This window comes from Colius striatus, chromosome 14 (assembly GCF_028858725.1).
Source record: "Colius striatus isolate bColStr4 chromosome 14, bColStr4.1.hap1, whole genome shotgun sequence".
NCBI lineage: Eukaryota > Metazoa > Chordata > Aves > Coliiformes > Coliidae > Colius > Colius striatus.
In genome coordinates, this window is record NC_084772.1 from 3,177,641 (window position 1) to 3,195,361 (window position 17,721).

General features: G+C 63.1%; 1 protein-coding gene across 2 annotated transcripts; it reads left to right on the forward strand.

Moving 5' to 3' along the window:
* Positions 1-334: 334 nt before the first annotated feature.
* On the forward strand, positions 335-16,982 carry FHOD1 (formin homology 2 domain containing 1). Of its 2 annotated transcripts, XM_062007554.1 has the most exons (22): positions 335-556; positions 6,093-6,199; positions 6,343-6,407; positions 7,658-7,725; positions 7,820-7,925; positions 8,132-8,226; positions 8,960-9,071; positions 9,160-9,254; positions 9,341-9,484; positions 9,575-9,789; positions 9,933-10,043; positions 11,723-11,880; positions 12,139-13,094; positions 13,320-13,472; positions 13,624-13,806; positions 14,060-14,179; positions 15,038-15,199; positions 15,274-15,464; positions 15,547-15,739; positions 15,853-16,009; positions 16,095-16,271; positions 16,553-16,982. In XM_062007554.1, exons 1-22 carry the CDS (start codon positions 386-388, stop codon positions 16,633-16,635), a joined length of 3,822 nt encoding a protein of 1,273 aa, XP_061863538.1. In that variant the 5' UTR covers positions 335-385; the 3' UTR covers positions 16,636-16,982. The 2 variants fall into 2 exon arrangements, with proteins under 2 accessions (XP_061863538.1, XP_061863540.1); XM_062007556.1 differs by lacking the exons at positions 6,093-6,199; positions 6,343-6,407 and having other exon boundaries at positions 502-556.
* Positions 16,983-17,721: the final 739 nt, after the last annotated feature.

The following is a 17,721-nucleotide window of genomic DNA, read 5'->3' on the forward strand; positions in this document are numbered from 1 at the left end:
AACACCTTGAACACACAACATCCTCCTTAGCACCTCGTTAGCCTGGGAGGCTGCCCCGCTGCCGGGACCGTACCGCTGTGCCCTGCCACCCTCCCGCCGCTTCCCCCGTGCCCAGGAGAGGGGAGTTAGTTGCATCCTTGTGATTCATTTCAGCCGCGACAGCCCGGAGCCCTCCGGGGTCCAGAGCATCCCTGGCTCCGGAGCATCCCGGCGGGGCGGGACGCAGCTGCGGGCGGGCAGCTCCCGCGGAGCCCACGGGAGGGCGCGCCGGGGCCGGGCCGAGGGGAGGGGACGGGACGGCCGGGGCCGGGCCGCGGGGAGGGTCCGTCCCGCCCGGCAGCGGCACGGCACGGCACGGCACGGAGCGGAGCGGCGGCGCGCTGCCATGGCGGAGGCGGCGGTGCCGTGCCGGGTGCAGTACCTGGAGGACGCGGACCCGTTCGGCTGCGGCAGCTTCCCGGAGCCGCGGCGAGCTCCGGTGTACGCCGTGGACGAGGCGCTGGCCCTGGGAGCTCAGCTGCCCGCCGTGCACCGGCTCCTCGAGGCCCCGCTGCCGGTGAGGGGGAAGCGGGAGCGGGCCGGGACGGCTGCGGGCGGGGGGAAGGAGCGGGGACGCGAGGGACGGCGCGGTGCGGCCCCGCCGGAGCCCGGGCTGAGTCACGGTGAGCCCCTGCGGGGGATGCTAGCTCTCGGCCGGCCCCGGATGAGTCTGCGGAGAGGAAGAGGATGTGTTTGCTCAGAGCAGGCGGGAACCCGGGCAGGGGAAGCAGGGCGAGGGCAGGCGGCCGTCCCCGTGTAGTCGGGGCTGAGCCAGGCACCGTGCTTCCATCCCACCGTCCCCTTCCCCGCCAGCCGCCGGGAGCGGAGCTGAGCCTCGACGGGAACACACCGGCTCCTGACACCGGGAGCCTGGCCGCTGTCCCCGCTTGGCTGCAGCACCCGGACCTTGGGGAGCTGTGGATGGGGCCGGGGGGCCACCACCAGCCCCTCGCCCCTCCGGTTCGGCGGCAGATTTGCCGCTGGAGAGCGGCGCGGAAATCCGTGCTGAGCAATTTCCTCCGGCCAGGAGGAAGGCAGGAGGCTGAGGCTGAAGCGAAGCGCTGTGTCCTGCTGGAGTGCCTGACCCAGGCTGAGACAGAGGGGCTGGGGAGCGGAGGCGACGGAGCACCCTCCCTCCTGAGTATCTTCCGTGTTGGCACGATGCTTTCAGAGCATCTTCTACAGGATGGGGACAGGCTTGTTTTCCTCCTTATGAACGCGGGACCCGGCGGAGTTTTGGCAAAGTCTGAGCATCTATCTGTGTCCTGCAGCACCGCAGCAGTGTGGGCAGGGAAAGCAGGGTCCCCGGCAGGCAGGGGCAATGTGCCCTGCCTGCAGCCAGACAGCAGCCGTGAGCGCAGCAGAGGGGGAAACGGGCTCTGGGTGCTTGGTACCGAGCTTACTGGGCTGCCAGGGGAGAGGGGATCACTGAGACCTCTGCCTGCACAAAATACACCCTCCCTTTTTCCCTCCTCTTAATTTTTCTTGGAGCAAAGCTGCAGCATCCCGTGTCATCGCCGTCAGGGGATTTTTAGGCGGTGACTAAATGGAGTTTGTTTGGGAACAAACAGCCCTGAGACATGACGAATGGAGCAAACTCAGATTTCAGACATGTGCTCTCCTCCCCAGGCAGGAGCTGGCTGCAAGGGGAAGGCAGCCCGGGGTGCTGCCCTGGTGACACAGGGAGGATGCAGAGTTCCAGAGGGCTGAAGTGCTGCAGTGGGGTCTTGCACTGCTAGAGAAATGTTGGTCCTGGAATGTCAGGCTCTGTTCTCTGCCGTTGGTCCTGGAATGTCAGGCTCTGTTCTCTGCCGTTGGTCCTGGAATGTCAGGCTCTGTTCTTTGCTGAACCCATGTTCTGGATTGGGGGAGGGGGGGGGTTCCTGTAGTTTTCCTACATCACCCCATGACCCTTGCTGAAATCAGAGGTATGTGGCTTGGTTTCTGCTCTGGGCTTATAAACCAGATTCCTGTGTTATACAGCAATCTGTATATCTATAGATGGGCTCTAAACCAGGCTGCTGTTATTACACAGAGCTCTCTGAGGCAGCAAGGGCTGTGGTATGTTGCAGCCTGACAAGCTGCGATGCAGGTTTGGGTTTGCAGGAGCTGATGTCTTTGTGGGAGAGACTCTTGCAACAGGAGGAGCAAGATCAGTCCCCTGAACCACCTGGTTCAGTCCAAATTGGGAGCTGGCATTCCAGAGCCACGCAGACGTCATTACCCTGGCATGACCTCCCCTGGTGCCCTCTGTGCCAGGTAGCCTGAGCTCCATGACTCGCCACCCTAAAATTAGTAAATGAACAGTCAGATTTTTCCCAAGGAACTGGCTGTGAAAGAATTCAGCTGGGGATGCCCAGTGCCAGGCTTGTCCTGCTGGGCAACCTGCCCAGAGCTGCAGAGCACCGGGAAGACGATGCAACAACCGGGTTGGAGCTGGGCTGAGTGTCCCCATGTCAAAGGAGGAGGAGGATTGAACTTACAGGCACCCAGGGGATGAGCTGCTAGGGGCATCCAGCTGGGTTCTGCCTTCCCTAAGCACAGCAAAACTGCTCCCCGAGCTGGGAGCAGCCTGGAGATGATGATCAGGAGGTTCCTGCCTCCAGCAGCCTGGCCTGGCCTGTGACACTCTGTGCTTCCTCTCCCAGTGTGACCCGTCTCTGATGGCTTTTTCATGCGCTCCGGAAAGTGTGTTTGTGCTTGGAAATACCTCGCTGCTTTGTTTGCTGCTGCTGCATTGTTCAGCTCCAGGCTGATACTTATCTTCTCCTGCTTTCCAGCATTTTTCTAGTACCCTTGGGTGATGCTCGTGCTGGCTCAGGGCGAGGTTCTGAACCTGCACAGGCAGGTTTTGGCAGGGCAGATGTTGTTGCCTGTCCCTTCAGTCCCCAAAGGCTGCTGTGCTCTCTTGCCCCCGGCACTATCTCATCTCTGAATCTAGGGATTTTTCCAAACAATTGCAAAACCCAACAGATTGCAGCTTTGCTTTCCTTTTCCTCCCCTGGGAAACCTGGGGATGAGCAAACAGCTCCCCAGCCACAGTGCCACGAGCTCCTGGGCTTGCGAGAGCCTTGGTGCACAACGTGCAATGCACAAGCCCTGTCCCCTGTTTACTGACCAGCACAAGGAGGCCTCCACCAAGGGCCTTTGCCCCACTTAACCTCTGGCAGGCGTGCAAGCAGTGAGACAGGGTTGTCAGCATTGCTGCCAGGCCCCCCACTTACCCACCTTGAAACTCTGCATCTTGCAGGGTGCTTAAAGCCAAGCTTGGGTGCCCAGCAGCCTCTGGTGCTCCCCAGCTCTTGGCACAGTCCTGGGACAGGAGCTTGCTGCCAGGCATTTGTGCCATGGCTGTGCCAGGACACCAGCTGCTTGCCAGGACCAGGGTCCTCTCACTGCTGATGAGAAACAGGGGATCTGTTAATGAGCAACAAGCCCTCCTTCCAGAGACATGTGCAGCTCTGGGCCAGCTCTGGGTGACCTCCAGAGATCCCTCCTGGCCTGGAGACAGTTTCCTCCCCCATGATAAAGCAGTGGCAGCACTCCCATCCACTTGCTGCCATCCATCAGCAGGAGCAGGCAGGAGCCAGGGACCAAACTCTCTGGCAGCAGCCCCCCTTAGCCCCAAAACTGACTGGTGCTGGGCACACTTGTTTACCAGCTGAGCTCACTTCTGCAGCACAGCTCTGTAAACCATCAGTCCCTGTGTGCCCTGGTGAGCAGAGACGTGTGATGCCAGGAGGTGCCAGGCATTTCTGACCCACCTTCTGTTAAACTGCTGCCTCCAGCTCTGCCCCAGCTCGAGCAAATCATGTTTGGGGTTCTTTTTCTGTAGTTTCCCCATAGCCTTCCTGGAAGAAATTGTGGTTGCCACACAAAGAAAGTGTTAGAGATGGGGAGAAAGTGTTTCCTCTGCTGGCAGATAAAGAGGATATTCCCTGCCCAGCCCTGCAGCATCCTCCTGCGTGGGGATGTTGTGATAGGGGTGAGCAGGAAGATGTGATGCCGTGGTGGATGATGTGAGCTCAGCTGTGGGTGCAGGATGTCTCCATCCCCGTGGCTGGGGAGGGCAGTGGCTGTCCCTGGGGACTCACTTGCCTGGCACATGTGTCCTTGCTGCCCCTCAAAGCTGGCCACAGCTGCTGGCTGTTGGTAGGATCAGGCAGATCCAAACCTTCCCCATGTCTCAGGTTTGATGTACCAGGGTAGGTGGTGGCTGGGTAAAGAAAACCCTTTCCAGGCCATGGGGTCCCTGTCCCCACCAAGACTGGCACCAACATCCTGTCCTCAGCAAGACCCCCCAAACCTCCCCAGGAGGAGGATGAAGGCCACTGGTGCTGCTGTGGGGTGGCTGGGGCTCCCAGGAGCCCTGGGCTGGAGCTGTGAGCGTGGGATGCTTTCCTCCCCGAGCTCTGCTTTGCCTGCAAGTCCCCATGACCCTTGTAGCCCAGCTCGTTTGAAGACAGTTTTAGAGGCAGGAGGTGGATGGATCACAGCTGCCCTGCACCAGGAGCCCTCCCTGACCTCAGTGTGCCGTTGTCCCCAGCAGCACAGCCCCGAGGTCCCAGCTCAGATCCTGCCTGCAGTGACCCTGGCCCAGGGGCAGGCGGTGCTCGCTGGGAGGCAGCGAAGTGCCGCCCCAGGGTTTGGGCTTTTGGCAGGGCAGCCTCAGCCTGGGGCCGCCTCTCTCCATCCCCCGGGGCTGTGAGTGGCCCAGGGACCAATCCAGGCCCAGTGCTTGGAGCATCCCTCGTTGGGAGAGCTGCCAAACTCACACGGGAAACACGCCGGGTCGGGTCCCAGGGGCTCAGCCTCCCTCACCAGCTGGGACGTGTCACCCCCCCAGGATGGAGCTGGGGATGTTAACTCTGGCTTGACAGGGACTCTGGCAGCCCAGAGAAGGCAAAGCTGTTGTGCTGGAGCTCTCTGTGCTCTGTTTGAGTGCCCAGGAGGATTGCAGTGGTGTCCCAAAGGATGCAGGAGGGGTCTGCTGTGCCCACGCAGATGCAGATACCCAGCAGAGCCAGGACCTGCAGAGGAATCAAAGCATTCCCCAGCAAGAGAACCCTGCCTGGAGTCAGAGACAGAGAGCTGGCAGCCAGGAGCGCTTGCCCAGTGCCAGCAGCCTGTGTTTGGTGCATGTTGCCATAGCTGACTGGTGTTGCCATGACTGGCTGGCGTGGCCAGCAACCACGGGAGGTGGAGTGAGACACTAAGAGCATGGCAACAGCGTCCAACAGTGCCCTGCCAAATTGCCTGTTATCCTCAGGCTTAGTCAGGGCCATTTGTCATTCTCATGCACGTGGCATTTTCTCTTTGCCCTCTGGCTTTAACGTCACTTGCAGTGCAGCCATAGGGATGGGCTCTTGAGCAGCAACAGGACGTTCCCAGGGGGTGGCAGGGACGCTGGCAAAACCAGGCAGATACTGCCCTCCCCCTGCCTCTACTCATACCTTGAGGGCAAATTGCTCTGTCCTGCCAGGAACTCAGCCAGGGGACCTGCCTGGGTGCTGTGGGGTGCTGCTGAGCCCTGGGTGGCTCAAGGGCTTTGTGGGTGCCGCCTCTGCAGCAGCTCCTGGGGCTGTGCCTGCTGTCTGGGGTGCATGGTGATGAAACTGCAACACAAACAGTTCCATTGGAAGATAAGGGAAAACTATGTCAGTGTTTGAGTGAGGGAGCCCTGGCCCAGGCTGCCCAGGGAGGGTGTGGAGGCTCCTTCCTTGGAGGGCTTCAAACCCCACCTGGACACGTTCCTGTGTGACCTGATCTAGGTGGGAGCTGCTTCTGCAGGGGGTTGGGCTGGATGATGTGTAAAGGTCCCTTCCAACCCTCCCCGTTCTATGATTCTATGGTGGATGCTGTACCTGGGGGACGTGCCCCAGCCTTGCCTCAGGCTGGGCTTTCCCAGGTGCCAGGGCATCTCAGAGACAGGGTGGGATGTGCCACCCTGCTCCTGGCAGATTTGGTGAGGTGGGAGGGTGAGCTGGGGCTGCTCCATCCCCTGGGAGCTGGGAGGGCCATGGTGGAGTCAGCCAGGCTGTTTGCATCCCCAGCTGGAAGACTGCACACTGCAGGTCTCACCCTCTGGACACTACCTGGACCTCGACTTGTCCCTCCTGGAGCAGAAGGATGACCTGGAGGGTTTCTATGAGGAGGTCAGGTGAGGCACGCAGCGTTCCTGAGCCCTTTGGGAATGGGACACGGTGACTCCACACATGTGAGCCTCAGGGGCTGTGTGTGAGGGGCTGGTGGGCTGTGGTGGTCCCGCTGCAGGTGCTCAGCTGGTGTTTCCCCCCACCCTAGGAAGGGGAGGCGACCGACCCTACTCCTGCGCACGCAGCTCTCCGTCCGAGTCCACGCCATCATCGGTGAGCTGGGGCTGCTCCTCAGAGCCTGTGTGTGTCAAACAGCTTCTCCCCAGCCCAGCAGCAGGGGTTTGGTCTCCACAGTGAGTTTTTGGCCAGGCTTTTTGTGATGGAGAGAGGCAGTCATACAGCCTGGGCTGCTCCTGCCCCATAACCCACCCCAGAGGCCGGTGGGGATGGCTGGGTTCAGCCCCCCCATCCTCAGAGAGTGGGACTTTGGCCTCTTGGACTGGGAGCTCACCACCTGCTGCAGATCTTCGGGCTCATTCTGGTGAGCTCCAAGTAGGGCTTTGCAGGACACTGTGAACAAACAGCTCTGGTGCAGAAGAAAGCACTGCTGCTGCTTTGCTCAGGCTGCTCGGGGTCCTGCCAGGTACCTGGGAGTCTCAAGCCTGTTTTTTCTCCATAGCAGGGGGGGAAACAAGCTCTGAGCAGAGACATGCAGCTGAGCATCAGCCAGCCATGCAGGCAGGAAGGATGAGGTTGGGGCCACGCTCTCTGCTGGCAGTTCCCAGGCTCTGGCTGAGCCCTGGGCTGCTCTGCTTTCCCTCTGGGCTGCTCTGACAAGCTGATAAGCGAGTGGAAGAGGCTGCTGAGACCTCGTGTTTGACAAGGCCCTTGTTGGCCTGTCTGGCAGGCTCCTTGGCCAGCTTGCTTTTGGCTTGTCACAGCTCTACAGCCGACCCAGAGAACTCAGGATGCTCAGATAACTCCATCTTTGGACGCAGCGAGCGCTGGCTCCCGATGGCTTTGGTCTCCCTGGTTGTTTAAGTGGAGTTTGGCTGCTTCCCATTGCCCTGGCTGATCTGTGCCAGCTCCTGCCTGCAGGCACCATCTCCATAAGCACCACAGTCTCCAGCCCAGTGACTGTCCTTCTGTCCCTGGGCAGCTGGTATCACACTGCCATCCTTCCCATCCCCATCCCGAGTCTCTTCCCGAGCTGTGGGGCTGCTGGGGGTCTGGGGACCGTGCCAGGGCTGTGCCTGGGGAGAGACAGCTAAAAGTAGCTCAGCCTGTGTTCCTGTTTCAGTTCTGCACAGGAAACCAGAGGGGATATTTATGTCACTGCTGGGCAGGAAGAGAAAAAAGCCTTAAAAAAATGAAATGGGAAGGTGTCAGGGCTGAAATCAGCAGCTGTGGAGCTGCAGCTGCTCCCACCCTGCGTGTGCCACAGCCAGGGCCAGCGCTGGCATCGGGGTGTGCTGGGCTGGGGCCACGGGCCAGGCTCTCACACCAGCTCTCTCCCACACCAGAGAAGCTCTACAACTCCCAGGGCCCGGAGCTGCGGCGATCCCTCTTCTCCCTGAAGCAGCTCTTCCAGGTGTGGTGGTGTGGGCACAGGGTGGGCACAGGGGGCTCTACCCACCCTCCACTGCCTCCCCTCGCTGCCCTGACGCCCGCCCTTCGCCCTGCAGGAGGACAAGGACCTGGTGCCAGAGTTTGTGAACCTGGATGGGCTGACATGCCTGATCAAAGTGGGGGCAGAGGCTGACCAGAACTACCAGAATTACATCCTTAGGGGTTGGTATTTGGGTAGGGGGCATCTCTCCTCCCTGGGGACATCTCCCTGGGGACATCTCTCCTCCCCAGGGCCAGGGGGTATTGCAAGGCAGTCAGTTTGCCTGAGCTGCTTTGTGGGCAGCTGCCAGACCCTGCCCTTGGCATGGCAGGGCTGGGAAAGCCCCCTGCCCACTGTGCCATGACCCTGCCCACCCTCTGCCTCGCAGCCTTGAGCCAGATCATGCTGTTTGTGGATGGGATGCAGGGAGTCATCAACCACAACGAGACCATGCAGTGGCTGTACACGCTGTCGGGGAGCCCGGTAAGGTCCCGCTGCCCAAGGGGGCTTCCAGTGCCCACCCCTCCCTGAACCTCCCTTCCACCTGCACCATCCCTCAGGGGACTTAGCCCACCCTCTGCCTTCAGGCTCAGTGCTCTGGTACCTTTGGATGTGTTGGCTCCTGCTTCCACCCATCTGGAAGTCCCCCGGGGTCCCCAGAGCTCCCTGTCTTGATGTGACTGTGCTCCTGGGCACAGAGCTCGACTAAGAGAGGGTCCTGCTTTGGATCCCTTCCTGGTGCCCCTTGGCCATCAGCATCACATCTATGGGATGGTGCCTGGCCCCATGGTGAAGCCACCAGCCCTGGGCATAGGCACAGCCACCCAGCAGCCCTGGGCATGGGCAAAACCCCCTGGCAGCTCCGGGCATGGGCACAGCCCCTTGGCAGCCCTGGGCATGGGCACAGCCACTCAGCAGCCCTGGGCATGGACACAGCCCCCTGGCAGCTCCTGGAATGGGCACAGCCCCCTGGCAGCTCTGGGCATGGGCACAGCCCCTTGGCAGCCCTGGGCACGGGCACAGCCACTTAGCAGCCCTGGGCATGGGCACAGGCCCGTGGCAGCTCCTGGCATGGGCACAGCCACCCAGCAGCCCTGGGCACAGGCACAGCCACTCAGCAGCCCTGGGCATGGGCACAGCCCCCTGGCAGCTCTGGGCATGGGCACAGCCCCTCACAGCCCTGGGCATGGGTCCCAGCTGCCCTCCCCTCTGCCAGTTTCGCCTGGTTGTGAAGATGGCCCTGAAGCTGCTGCTGGTGTTCGTGGAGTACACGGAGCCCAACGCGCTGCTCCTCATCCGCGCCGTCAACGCCGTGGACCAGGCGAGAGGTGTGTGTGTGGCCCCTGAGGGCCCTGCTGGGGGGGTGACATCCCTCCCCACGACCCCTGTGTCACCCTCACGTGTCACTGCGCTCAGGTGTGTGCCCCTGGTCCAACCTGATGGCCATCCTGGAGCAACGCAACGGCGCCGACACGGAGCTGCTGGTGTTTGCCGTGACGCTGATCAATAAGGTGGGGGCTGCTGGGGTGTCCCCACAGTGCCAGGGCTGGCTGTGGGGCCCCCCTGGTGCCAGCAGCATCCCTCTGCTCCTGCCCAGACTCTGGCAGCCCTCCCGGACCAGGACACGTTCTACGACGTGACGGACTGCCTGGAGCAGCAGGGCATGGAGCGGGTGGTGCAGCAGTACCTGGGCAACAAGGGCACCGACCTCGACTTGAAGCAGCAGTTCACGCTCTACGAGGTAAAAGCAGGGCCCCCGTTGCAGGGGGAGGGCATGTGGGGTGGCAGGGGGCTGTGCCCGCTTCCATGGACCCCCCCAACCCCTCCCCAGAGCGCTCTGAAGCTGGAGGATGACGTGGAAGAGCCGCCCTCGGGGGCACGGAAGGAGCGGAGACGGACGGACGAGGGTCGGCGCGGGTGGCGATCCCAGGGCGGCTGCCCAGAGCCCAGCCCCGACACCCAGCCACTGCTGGGGTCCCCTGGCACCCCCAAGGAGCCCCCCACCGAGGACACCGTGGCTGTTCCCACACCCAGCAGCCCAGCAGAGTAAGCACAGCTGGAGGTGGCCAATGATGGGGCTGCTCCCGGGGTGGCAAAGGCGCTGGGATGCAGCACTTGAGCTTGTCGCTGGTGCCAGGGTGGAGGGCAGCCCCGTGGGACCTGCTCTCAGCCCCTGTCCCCTCTTCCAGACCCTGTCCCAGCAGCATCTACAACAGTGCATCCAGTGTGCAGCTGGCCCTGGCCTCCCCCCTGGCCAAGAAGGAGCAGCCCCCGGCGCTGGGCGAGCGCAGCGTCTATAAGTAAGGAGCCAGGAGGGGCTGGGTGCAGGGGGGTCCCTGTGGGGCAGCTCCCAGGGGGGAACTGGGGCTGGAGAGAAGAGAGACAAGGGAGTGGGCACCTGAGAGGGTCCAGCCAGGGGCTCCAGGCCATCCTTCAGGCACACACAGCTCTGCTCCAGCTCCTCTTCGCTGCTCCTGTCTGCCCACGCTTGTCCTCTCCTCTGCCCACTCTTTCTATCTTTCCTTTTGCAGGCTGCACCAAACTGCCCCTGTCTGGTAAGTGTCTGGGCTCTGCATGTGTGTGCTCCCTCCTGGTGCCCCTGCACCCTCCTGCCTCTCCCCATCACAGAATCCTTTGGGTTATTAAAGCCCTCGAAGCTCCTGGAGCCCAAGCCCTGCCCTCACCCTGCCCAGCCCACCACTAACCCACGGCCCTCAGCACCTCATCCCTCTGAGCCCAGCCTCTGCCCCCATCACCAGCATCCCCTGTGGGGTGATGGCCCCATCTGTTCTCCCCCTTCTTGGGTGAGGTGGCATTGCTGGGGTGGCACAGCCTGCCCCAGGGCTGCCATGGTGCTGGCATCACCATCCTGCTGGCAAACCCAGGGAGGCTCTGCTGGGAGGACTCTGCCTTGTCTTGCCAGCACCCAATGCCGTGGGGCGTGTGGGCAGGAGCGAGGGCCCCACGCTGGGGGGGCTGCCAGGTGGGTGCTGCAGGAGGCATGAGCTCAGGGTGGGGAGCTGCTGGCATCAGGGGCTGACCCCTGTTTTCCCTCAGGCGGGAGGATGCCCCCTCCTTGCATGGGGACAAGCCCATTTTGAGGAGGTTTGAGTAAGTAGAGGCATGCGTGTGTCTCCAGGCATGCGCTTCCTCAGCTGCAGGTATCAGGCCTTGAGGAACAGGAGGGTCCCACCAGCCCCTGCCCAGATCTGCCAAGGGCTGCTGCAGCCCCTGCCCAGCTCTCCTCTGGGATGCTGCAGCCCCTGCCCAGCTCTCCCCTAGACTGCTGCAGCCCCTGCCCAGCTCTGCCCCAGACTGCTGCAGCCCCTGCCCAGCTCTCCCCAGGCTGCTGCAGCCCCCTTCCCACCTCTGCCCTAGACTGCTGCAGCCCCTGCCCAGCTCTCCCCAGGTTGTTGCAGCCCCTTCCCACGTCTGCCCCAGACTGCTGTAGCTTCTGCCCAGCTCTCCTCTGGGATGCTGCAGCCCCTGCCCAGCTCTGCCCTGGGCTGCTGCAGCCTCTGCCCAGCTCTCCTTCAGTCTGCTGCAGCCTCTGCCCAGCTCTCCCTGGGCTGCTGCAGCCCCAGCCCAGCTCTCCCTCAGGCTGCTGTAGCCTCTGCCCAGCTCTCCCCAGGCTGCTGCAGCCTCTGCCCAGCTCTGCCCTGGGCTGCTGCAGCCTCTGCCCAGCTCTCCCCTGGGCTGCTGCAGCCCCAGCCCAGCTCTGCCCTGGGCTGCTGCAGCTTTTGGCCAAGGGCTGCAGGGAGCAGCGGGTGCTGGGGCCCGGCCAGTGCTGTGGCATCCCCGGGGCCATGGTGGCATCAGCCGTGTCTCTGCAGGGCTCAGAGGAGCCCAAACCCTCCCGAGGTGTCCCAGCACGGGGCTGGCTGTGCTATGGGGCTGGCTGTGCAGTGTGCTGTGCTCTGGTTTGGCCCCTGTCCCCAGCCCTGCCTCGCTCCCTGCCAACGCCCGCCCTGTCTCGCAGAGCTCGCTTCTTGGAGAACCTGGCTGCAGCCCAGAAGGAGAAGATCTCTTCCATGGCCAAGGGACGGCTCGATGTCCTCAGCGACGCGGCGCTGGAGCATCCCACGTGGGACAGGGACGGTGGCACCCCTGAGCCTGGCACAGAGCCGCCCAGCACAAGTGGGTGCTTCTGGCATGTGTGTTCCCAGCTCTGGGCTCCTTGAGGTCCCTGGGGTGGGTGTTAGGAGCCCCTCTACCCCCAGCCCATCCCTCTGACACCCAGAAGGAGCCAGGTGCTCCCCCTGCATCCTGCTCCAAACACCAGCATCCAAGCACAGCCCACCGGGGAGCAGGACCCCAAGTCTCCATGCAGGAAGCAGCATCTGCCCCATCCAAGCAGCTGCTGCCCCAGTCTCCAGCCTCCTCCTCTCCCTGCAGGGTCTCACCTCGTCCGTCCAGACACCACTGACTCCTGCAGCACCATCTCCTCCGACACCAAGTTCATGCTGGACGTGCTCTATGCCAAGGGCTCCTCGGAGCCGGGGAGGGAGAAGGTCTTTCCTGACATCCCATCACCCACCCTGGTTCAGGATGAGGTGGAGATGGACACTGGGGGACGTGGCAGCCAGGAGAAGAAGGGCTCCTGGCTCCATGGCAGGGCTCCAGATGGACCAGTGGCCAGTGCCCATGCCAAGCTGGCACGTGCCATGTCCAGCACAGACGCCGAGAGCCACACGCAGAAGCTGGAGAACACCGGGATGATGCCAGTCAAGAAGGACGTGGAGCTGACATGGGAGCGCCTGGAGGCCAGCCCTGTGGAGCTGAAGATCAGGGACTTGGACTTCACTGATCTGGGAGAAGAAGATGACTTTGACATCCTGGACACAGGGCCTATGGCCAATGGCTCCGTCCATCCTCTGAGCATTGAAGCAACGAACACTGGAGCTCTCATGGTTCCCCCTCCACCTCCTGCCATCCCTGGTTGCCCACCACCTCCTCCTCCACCTCCTGCCATCCCTGGTTGCCCACCACCTCCTCCTCCACCTCCTGCCATCCCTGGTTGCCCACCACCTCCTCCTCCACCTCCTGCCATCCCTGGTTGCCCACCACCTCCTCCTCCACCTCCTGCCATCCCTGGTTGCCCACCACCTCCCCCTCCACCTCCTGCCATCCCAGGGCTGCCAAGCCCCTCAGCAACGGATGGCCCCTCCCAGGCCAAGAAGAAGAGGACAGTGAAGCTCTTCTGGAAGGAGCTGAAGCAGCCAGATGGCACTGTGGGGCCAGGCAGGTTCGGCCAGGCCACTCTGTGGGCGTCCCTGCAGAACGTCGAGGTGAACGCCACCAAACTGGAGCATCTCTTTGAGTCACGGTCAAAGGAAGCGCCAACTTCAAAGGTACCAGCAGGCTGGCACCCATCAGCCAAGGGGACTTGGGGGTGGGAGGAAGGCTGTTAGTTCCTGCAGGGACCCCAGGCATCCAGTGTCCCTGAGTACCCACAGCCCAGAGGCTCGGGGTGATGGGCAGCACGCGGGCTTGGCTCACCTCCAGCTCCCTGCTTCTCTCCCCATGCCCACGAGCCCTTTGCCTGGCTGCCCCCATCCATCCTGTCCTCTCTGCAGAAGGCCATCGATGGCAAGAAGGTGGTGGTGGTGCTGGACCCCAAGAGGAGCAACGCCATCAACATCGGGCTCACGGTGCTGCCGCCCGTGCACATCATCAAGACGGCCGTGCTCAACTTTGATGAGTTTGCGGTCAGTAAGGAAGGGATTGAGGTGAGCAAAGGGAGCTTGGCCCCTCCAAAGCTCCCCACGTGGGTCATTTCCCCTGGCCAGGGGGTGAGCATGCCTGTGCTGCCAGCCCTGAGGTGACACATCCCACGGTGTCACGTCTGGGGGCTGATACGTCGCTTTTTGCACGCTCTAGAAAATCCTGACCATGGTCCCGACTGAGGAGGAGAAGCAGAAGATCCGGGAGGCCCAGCTGGCCAACCCTGACGTGCCCTTGGGCTCTGCAGAGCAGTTCCTGCTTGCCCTGTCTTCCATCAGCGACCTCACAGCCAGGCTCCAGCTCTGGGCCTTCAAGCTGGACTACGAGAGCCTGGAGCAGGTACAGAGCCACACACACACCTCCCCTGCCTCCCACCCCCCAGCACTGGCAGCCCCAGCGGTGCTGAGCACCGAGTCAGGCTTGTTCCTTGCCTATGGGAGGTGCCAATCCTGCCTGGGGATGGGCTGCATGTCCCCAAGGCAAGCGTGGGCTTCGGCTGACCATGAGGTCCACCTCAAGGGCAAAGGCAAATGCTGAAGCTCTCAAGGGAGAGAGCAGCCCAGGGGTCTCACCCACCTCTCTCCTCACCCAGGAGATCGCAGAGCCACTCTTTGATCTGAAGGTGGGCATGGAGCAGCTGGCCAGAAATCACACGTTCAAGTGCATCCTGGCCACGCTGCTGGCCATGGGCAACTTCTTGAATGGCTCCCAGGTGAGGAGCAGGGTGCAGAGGGATGTGTCTCAAGTGCTGCGAGGACAGGACCAGCCGTGGTGTGCTGGGCACCCAGGAGGGACTGTGGGAAGCCAGGGATGGTCCTGAGGCTGGGTGGTGCTTGGAGGGGCTACATCCTGGCTGGGTGGTGCAGGGGGAGTCTGCTGACTGGCTGGTCCTGAGGCTGGGTGTTGCTTGGGGCAGCTGCAGACTGGCTAGTCCTGTCCTGAGGCTGAGTGGTGCTGGTGGGAGCTGCAGCCTGGCTGGTCCTGAAGCTGGGTGGTGCTTGGAGGGCTGCAATCTGGCTGGTCCTGAGGCTGAGTGGTGCTGGTAGGGGCTGCAGCCTTGGCTGGTCCTGAGGCTGGGTGGTGCTTGAGGGGCTGCAGCCTGGCTGGTCCTGAGGCTGACTGGTGCTGGTGGGAGCTGCAGCCTGGTTGATCCTGAGGCTGAGTGGTGCTGGTGGGGGCTGCAGTCTGGCTGGTCCTGAGGCTGAGTGGTGCTTGGGGGGCTGCAGCCTGGCTGGTCCTGAGGCTGAGTGGTGCTTGGGGGGGGCTGCAGCCTGGCTGGTCCTGAAGCTGAGTGGTGCTGGTGGGGGCTGCAGACTGACTGGTGCTGGTGGGAGCTGCAGCCTGGCTGGTCCTGAGCCTGAGTGGTGCTTGGGGGGGGCTGCAGCCTGGCTGGTCCTGAGGCTGAGTGGTGCTGGTGGGAGCTGCAGCCTGGCTGGTCCTGAGGCTGAGTGGTGCTGGTGGGAGCTGCAGCCTGGCTGGTCCTGAGGCTGAGTGGTGCTTGGAGGGCTGCAGCCTGGCTGCCTGCAGCAGGAGGGGTGGAGAGGCCCCGCTGAGTCCGTTGGCATTTCAGAGCAGAGGCTTTGAGCTGGGCTACCTGGAGAAGGTCTCGGAAGTGAAGGACACGGTGCACAGGCAGTCCCTGCTCCACCACCTCTGCCAGATGGTGGTAGAGAAGTTCCCAGAGACCACCGACCTGTACTCGGAGATCGCTTCCATCACCCGCTCGGCCAAGGTGAGGCGAGGCGGGCGGCACGTGGCCGAGGCGCGCCGCAGCTCCCGCTCCCGCCTGACACTGCGCTCCTCCAGGTGGACTTCGAGGAGCTGGCCAACAGCCTGGTGCAGCTGGAGCGGAGGTGCAGGGCCTCCTGGGACAACCTGAAGGTGATCGCCAAGCACGAGACCAAGCCGGTGCTGAAGAGCAAGCTGACGGACTTCCTCAAGGACAGCACCCAGCGCGTCCTCGTCCTGAAGGTGGTGCACAGGCGCGTCCTCAACAGGTGAGTGGCGCCGGGGACACGCCGGGAGCCCCCCGTGGCCCTGCCACCGGGCACCCTGTCAAACCCCTGTCGTGCCCTGCAGGTTTCACTCCTTCCTGCTGTACCTGGGGTACCCGGCGGGCGCGGCGCGGGACGTGAAGGCCACGGCGCTGTGCCGGCTGCTGCGGGAGTTCGCGCTGGAGTACCGCACGTGCCGCGAGCGCGTGCTGCAGCAGCAGAGCCGGCGGGCGGCTCACCGCCAGCGCAGCAAGACCCGCGGGAGGCTCATCACCGAGGTGTGGGAGCGACAACCCACCCTCTCCACCTGCCCTCCCTCATTCCCCGTACCCCTCCCTCCCTCCATACCCCTCCCTCCATACCCACCCCACCTCCTCGTCTCGTGCCGCAGACCGAGAAGTTCTCCGGCATCGCCGAGGCGGCGGCGGCGGCGCCCGCCCTGGTGTCCAGCGGCCCCGAGGAGCAGATGGAAGCGGGTCACGAGAGCATGAGGAGTGTGCTCACCTCCCCCACAGACGGCCCTGCCCGCCGCAGCCGCGCCAGCCGCGGTAGGAGCGGGGTGCCAGGGGTGCCCAAGGTATGCCAGGCCAGCTGGGCACGGCTGATGCCAGTGTCCCCGTTGTCGCCGTGCAGGGATGGGGCATGCCACACCGACCCAGGGCTCTCCGGCCCAGGAGGATGTTCCCAGCTCCCCAGATGATGCTTCGGATGAAATCATGGACCAGCTGGTGAAGTCGGTGACTCACAGCGCCAACCCCCGGCCCTGTGCCAACAAGGAGCGCAGGAGGTCCCGTGGCAATAGGAAGTCCTGTAAGTTCCATCCCTGCCCCCGTGCCCTGTCCTGTCTCTCCCCAGATGCTTTTGCCCCCTCTGTGTGTGTGCCCTGCTTGCCTCCTTCCCCACTGGCCACCCCTGAGCTCTTATGTTGAGCCCACCAGACCACAGCAGGAGGCACCTCAAGACCAGACCCACTGGCACCCCTCCCTGCCTCAGGGCCACCCTGTCCATGCTGGCCCCAGTGCAGAGGGTCCCTGGCAGCCAGCACTGCTGCTCCTGCCACTCTCTTCTCCTCTCCTCTCCTCTCCCTGCAGTGAGACGGACGCTGAAGAGTGGGCTCAGCGACGAGCTGGTGCAGGCGCTGGGCCTGGGGCGGGTGCCTGGCATGGAGGTGTGAGGGGGCTGAGGGGGCTTGTGCTGCTCTGTGCCACTGGCAGCCCCCCAGGCAGGATGTGGTGGCAGCTCCTGCAGCCCCAGGACGGGCACACTCTGCACCCTCTCCGTTTTGCCTTGCTTTTCCTCAGCCTGTGGCTCCTGGAGGTGCAGGCAGCAGGGTGGGAGTGATGCCCCAGGGCTGCTCCGTGGGGGCAGGGATGGAGGATGCTCAGTGCCCATATGTGGGCATGAGGGCTCGGTGCTCATCTTCTTAACAGTATTAGAGAGGGCAAGGGGCTGGACCCAGACCCTCTCTGGCAACTGGGTCTGGCCCCGTGGCCTCTGTGGCAATAAAGTGATCTGACACGCTGCTCGTGTCCCTGTGTCTGGATCAATCTGTGTGCTGAGCAGGGATGCTCAAGGCTCTTGATGCCTGGGACGGGGTGATGCTCCCTCCAGCTTCCCTGGAGAAGCTGCTGCCATGGTCCTGAGCAAAACCTGGGTGCTGCCATGTATGTCCCAGGGTTGGCCTTGCCTGGAGAGCCTGGTGTCCCCATCCTGCAGCATCCTGAGCGACCAGGGCAATGTGATACCCCTTCTTGGGCCAAGCCAGCAGCCCTCCTGCTGCATCCCCAGCCCTTCTGCCCAGGGCCAGCTCTTGCCCTGCAGCAGCCAGCCCTGAGGCTTGCAGGCACCATTGTCCCTGGCAGGGACAGCATGCTCTGCTCTGTCCTGGGACAGGGGCCCCTGCCCAAGGAGTGAGGACTGCCACTAGCTCAAGGCTGCCCACTCAAGGGCAGGAGCTTGAGCACAAGGCCACGCTGCAGTAACACAGAGCAGCCTCATCTCAAACCTCACCTCTCCCTTACAAACCTCTGCTGGGGAATTTCAGCCAGAGCCAGACCTGTGCCTGAGGCAGGGTTGTTCCCATTCAGAGCTGGCCCAGGACACAGCAGCCACATTGCCCCATGCACGCCTGGTCCTGGCCAGGAACCCTCTCCCCATGCTTGACAGAGCCAGGCTGCCACACAACGTAAATGCAGCGAGGGTGGTATCAGCCTGGCCCTGTGGCTCATGCCAGCATGGGCATGGGTTACAACCCCCCCTG

What these genes read in the sequence shown, in the direction of transcription:
- FHOD1 (XM_062007554.1), top strand. Translation starts at nt 386, where the DNA reads ATGGCGGAGGCGGCGGTGCCGTGCCGGGTGCAGTACCTGGAGGACGCG. An exon ending in CCGAGTCCACGCCATCATCG is followed by an intron (nt 6,408 to 7,657) that starts GTGAGCTGGGGC and finishes CTCCCACACCAG; the next exon opens with AGAAGCTCTACAACTCCCAG. An exon ending in GCGGGAGGCTCATCACCGAG is followed by an intron (nt 15,740 to 15,852) that starts GTGTGGGAGCGA and finishes CTCGTGCCGCAG; the next exon opens with ACCGAGAAGTTCTCCGGCAT.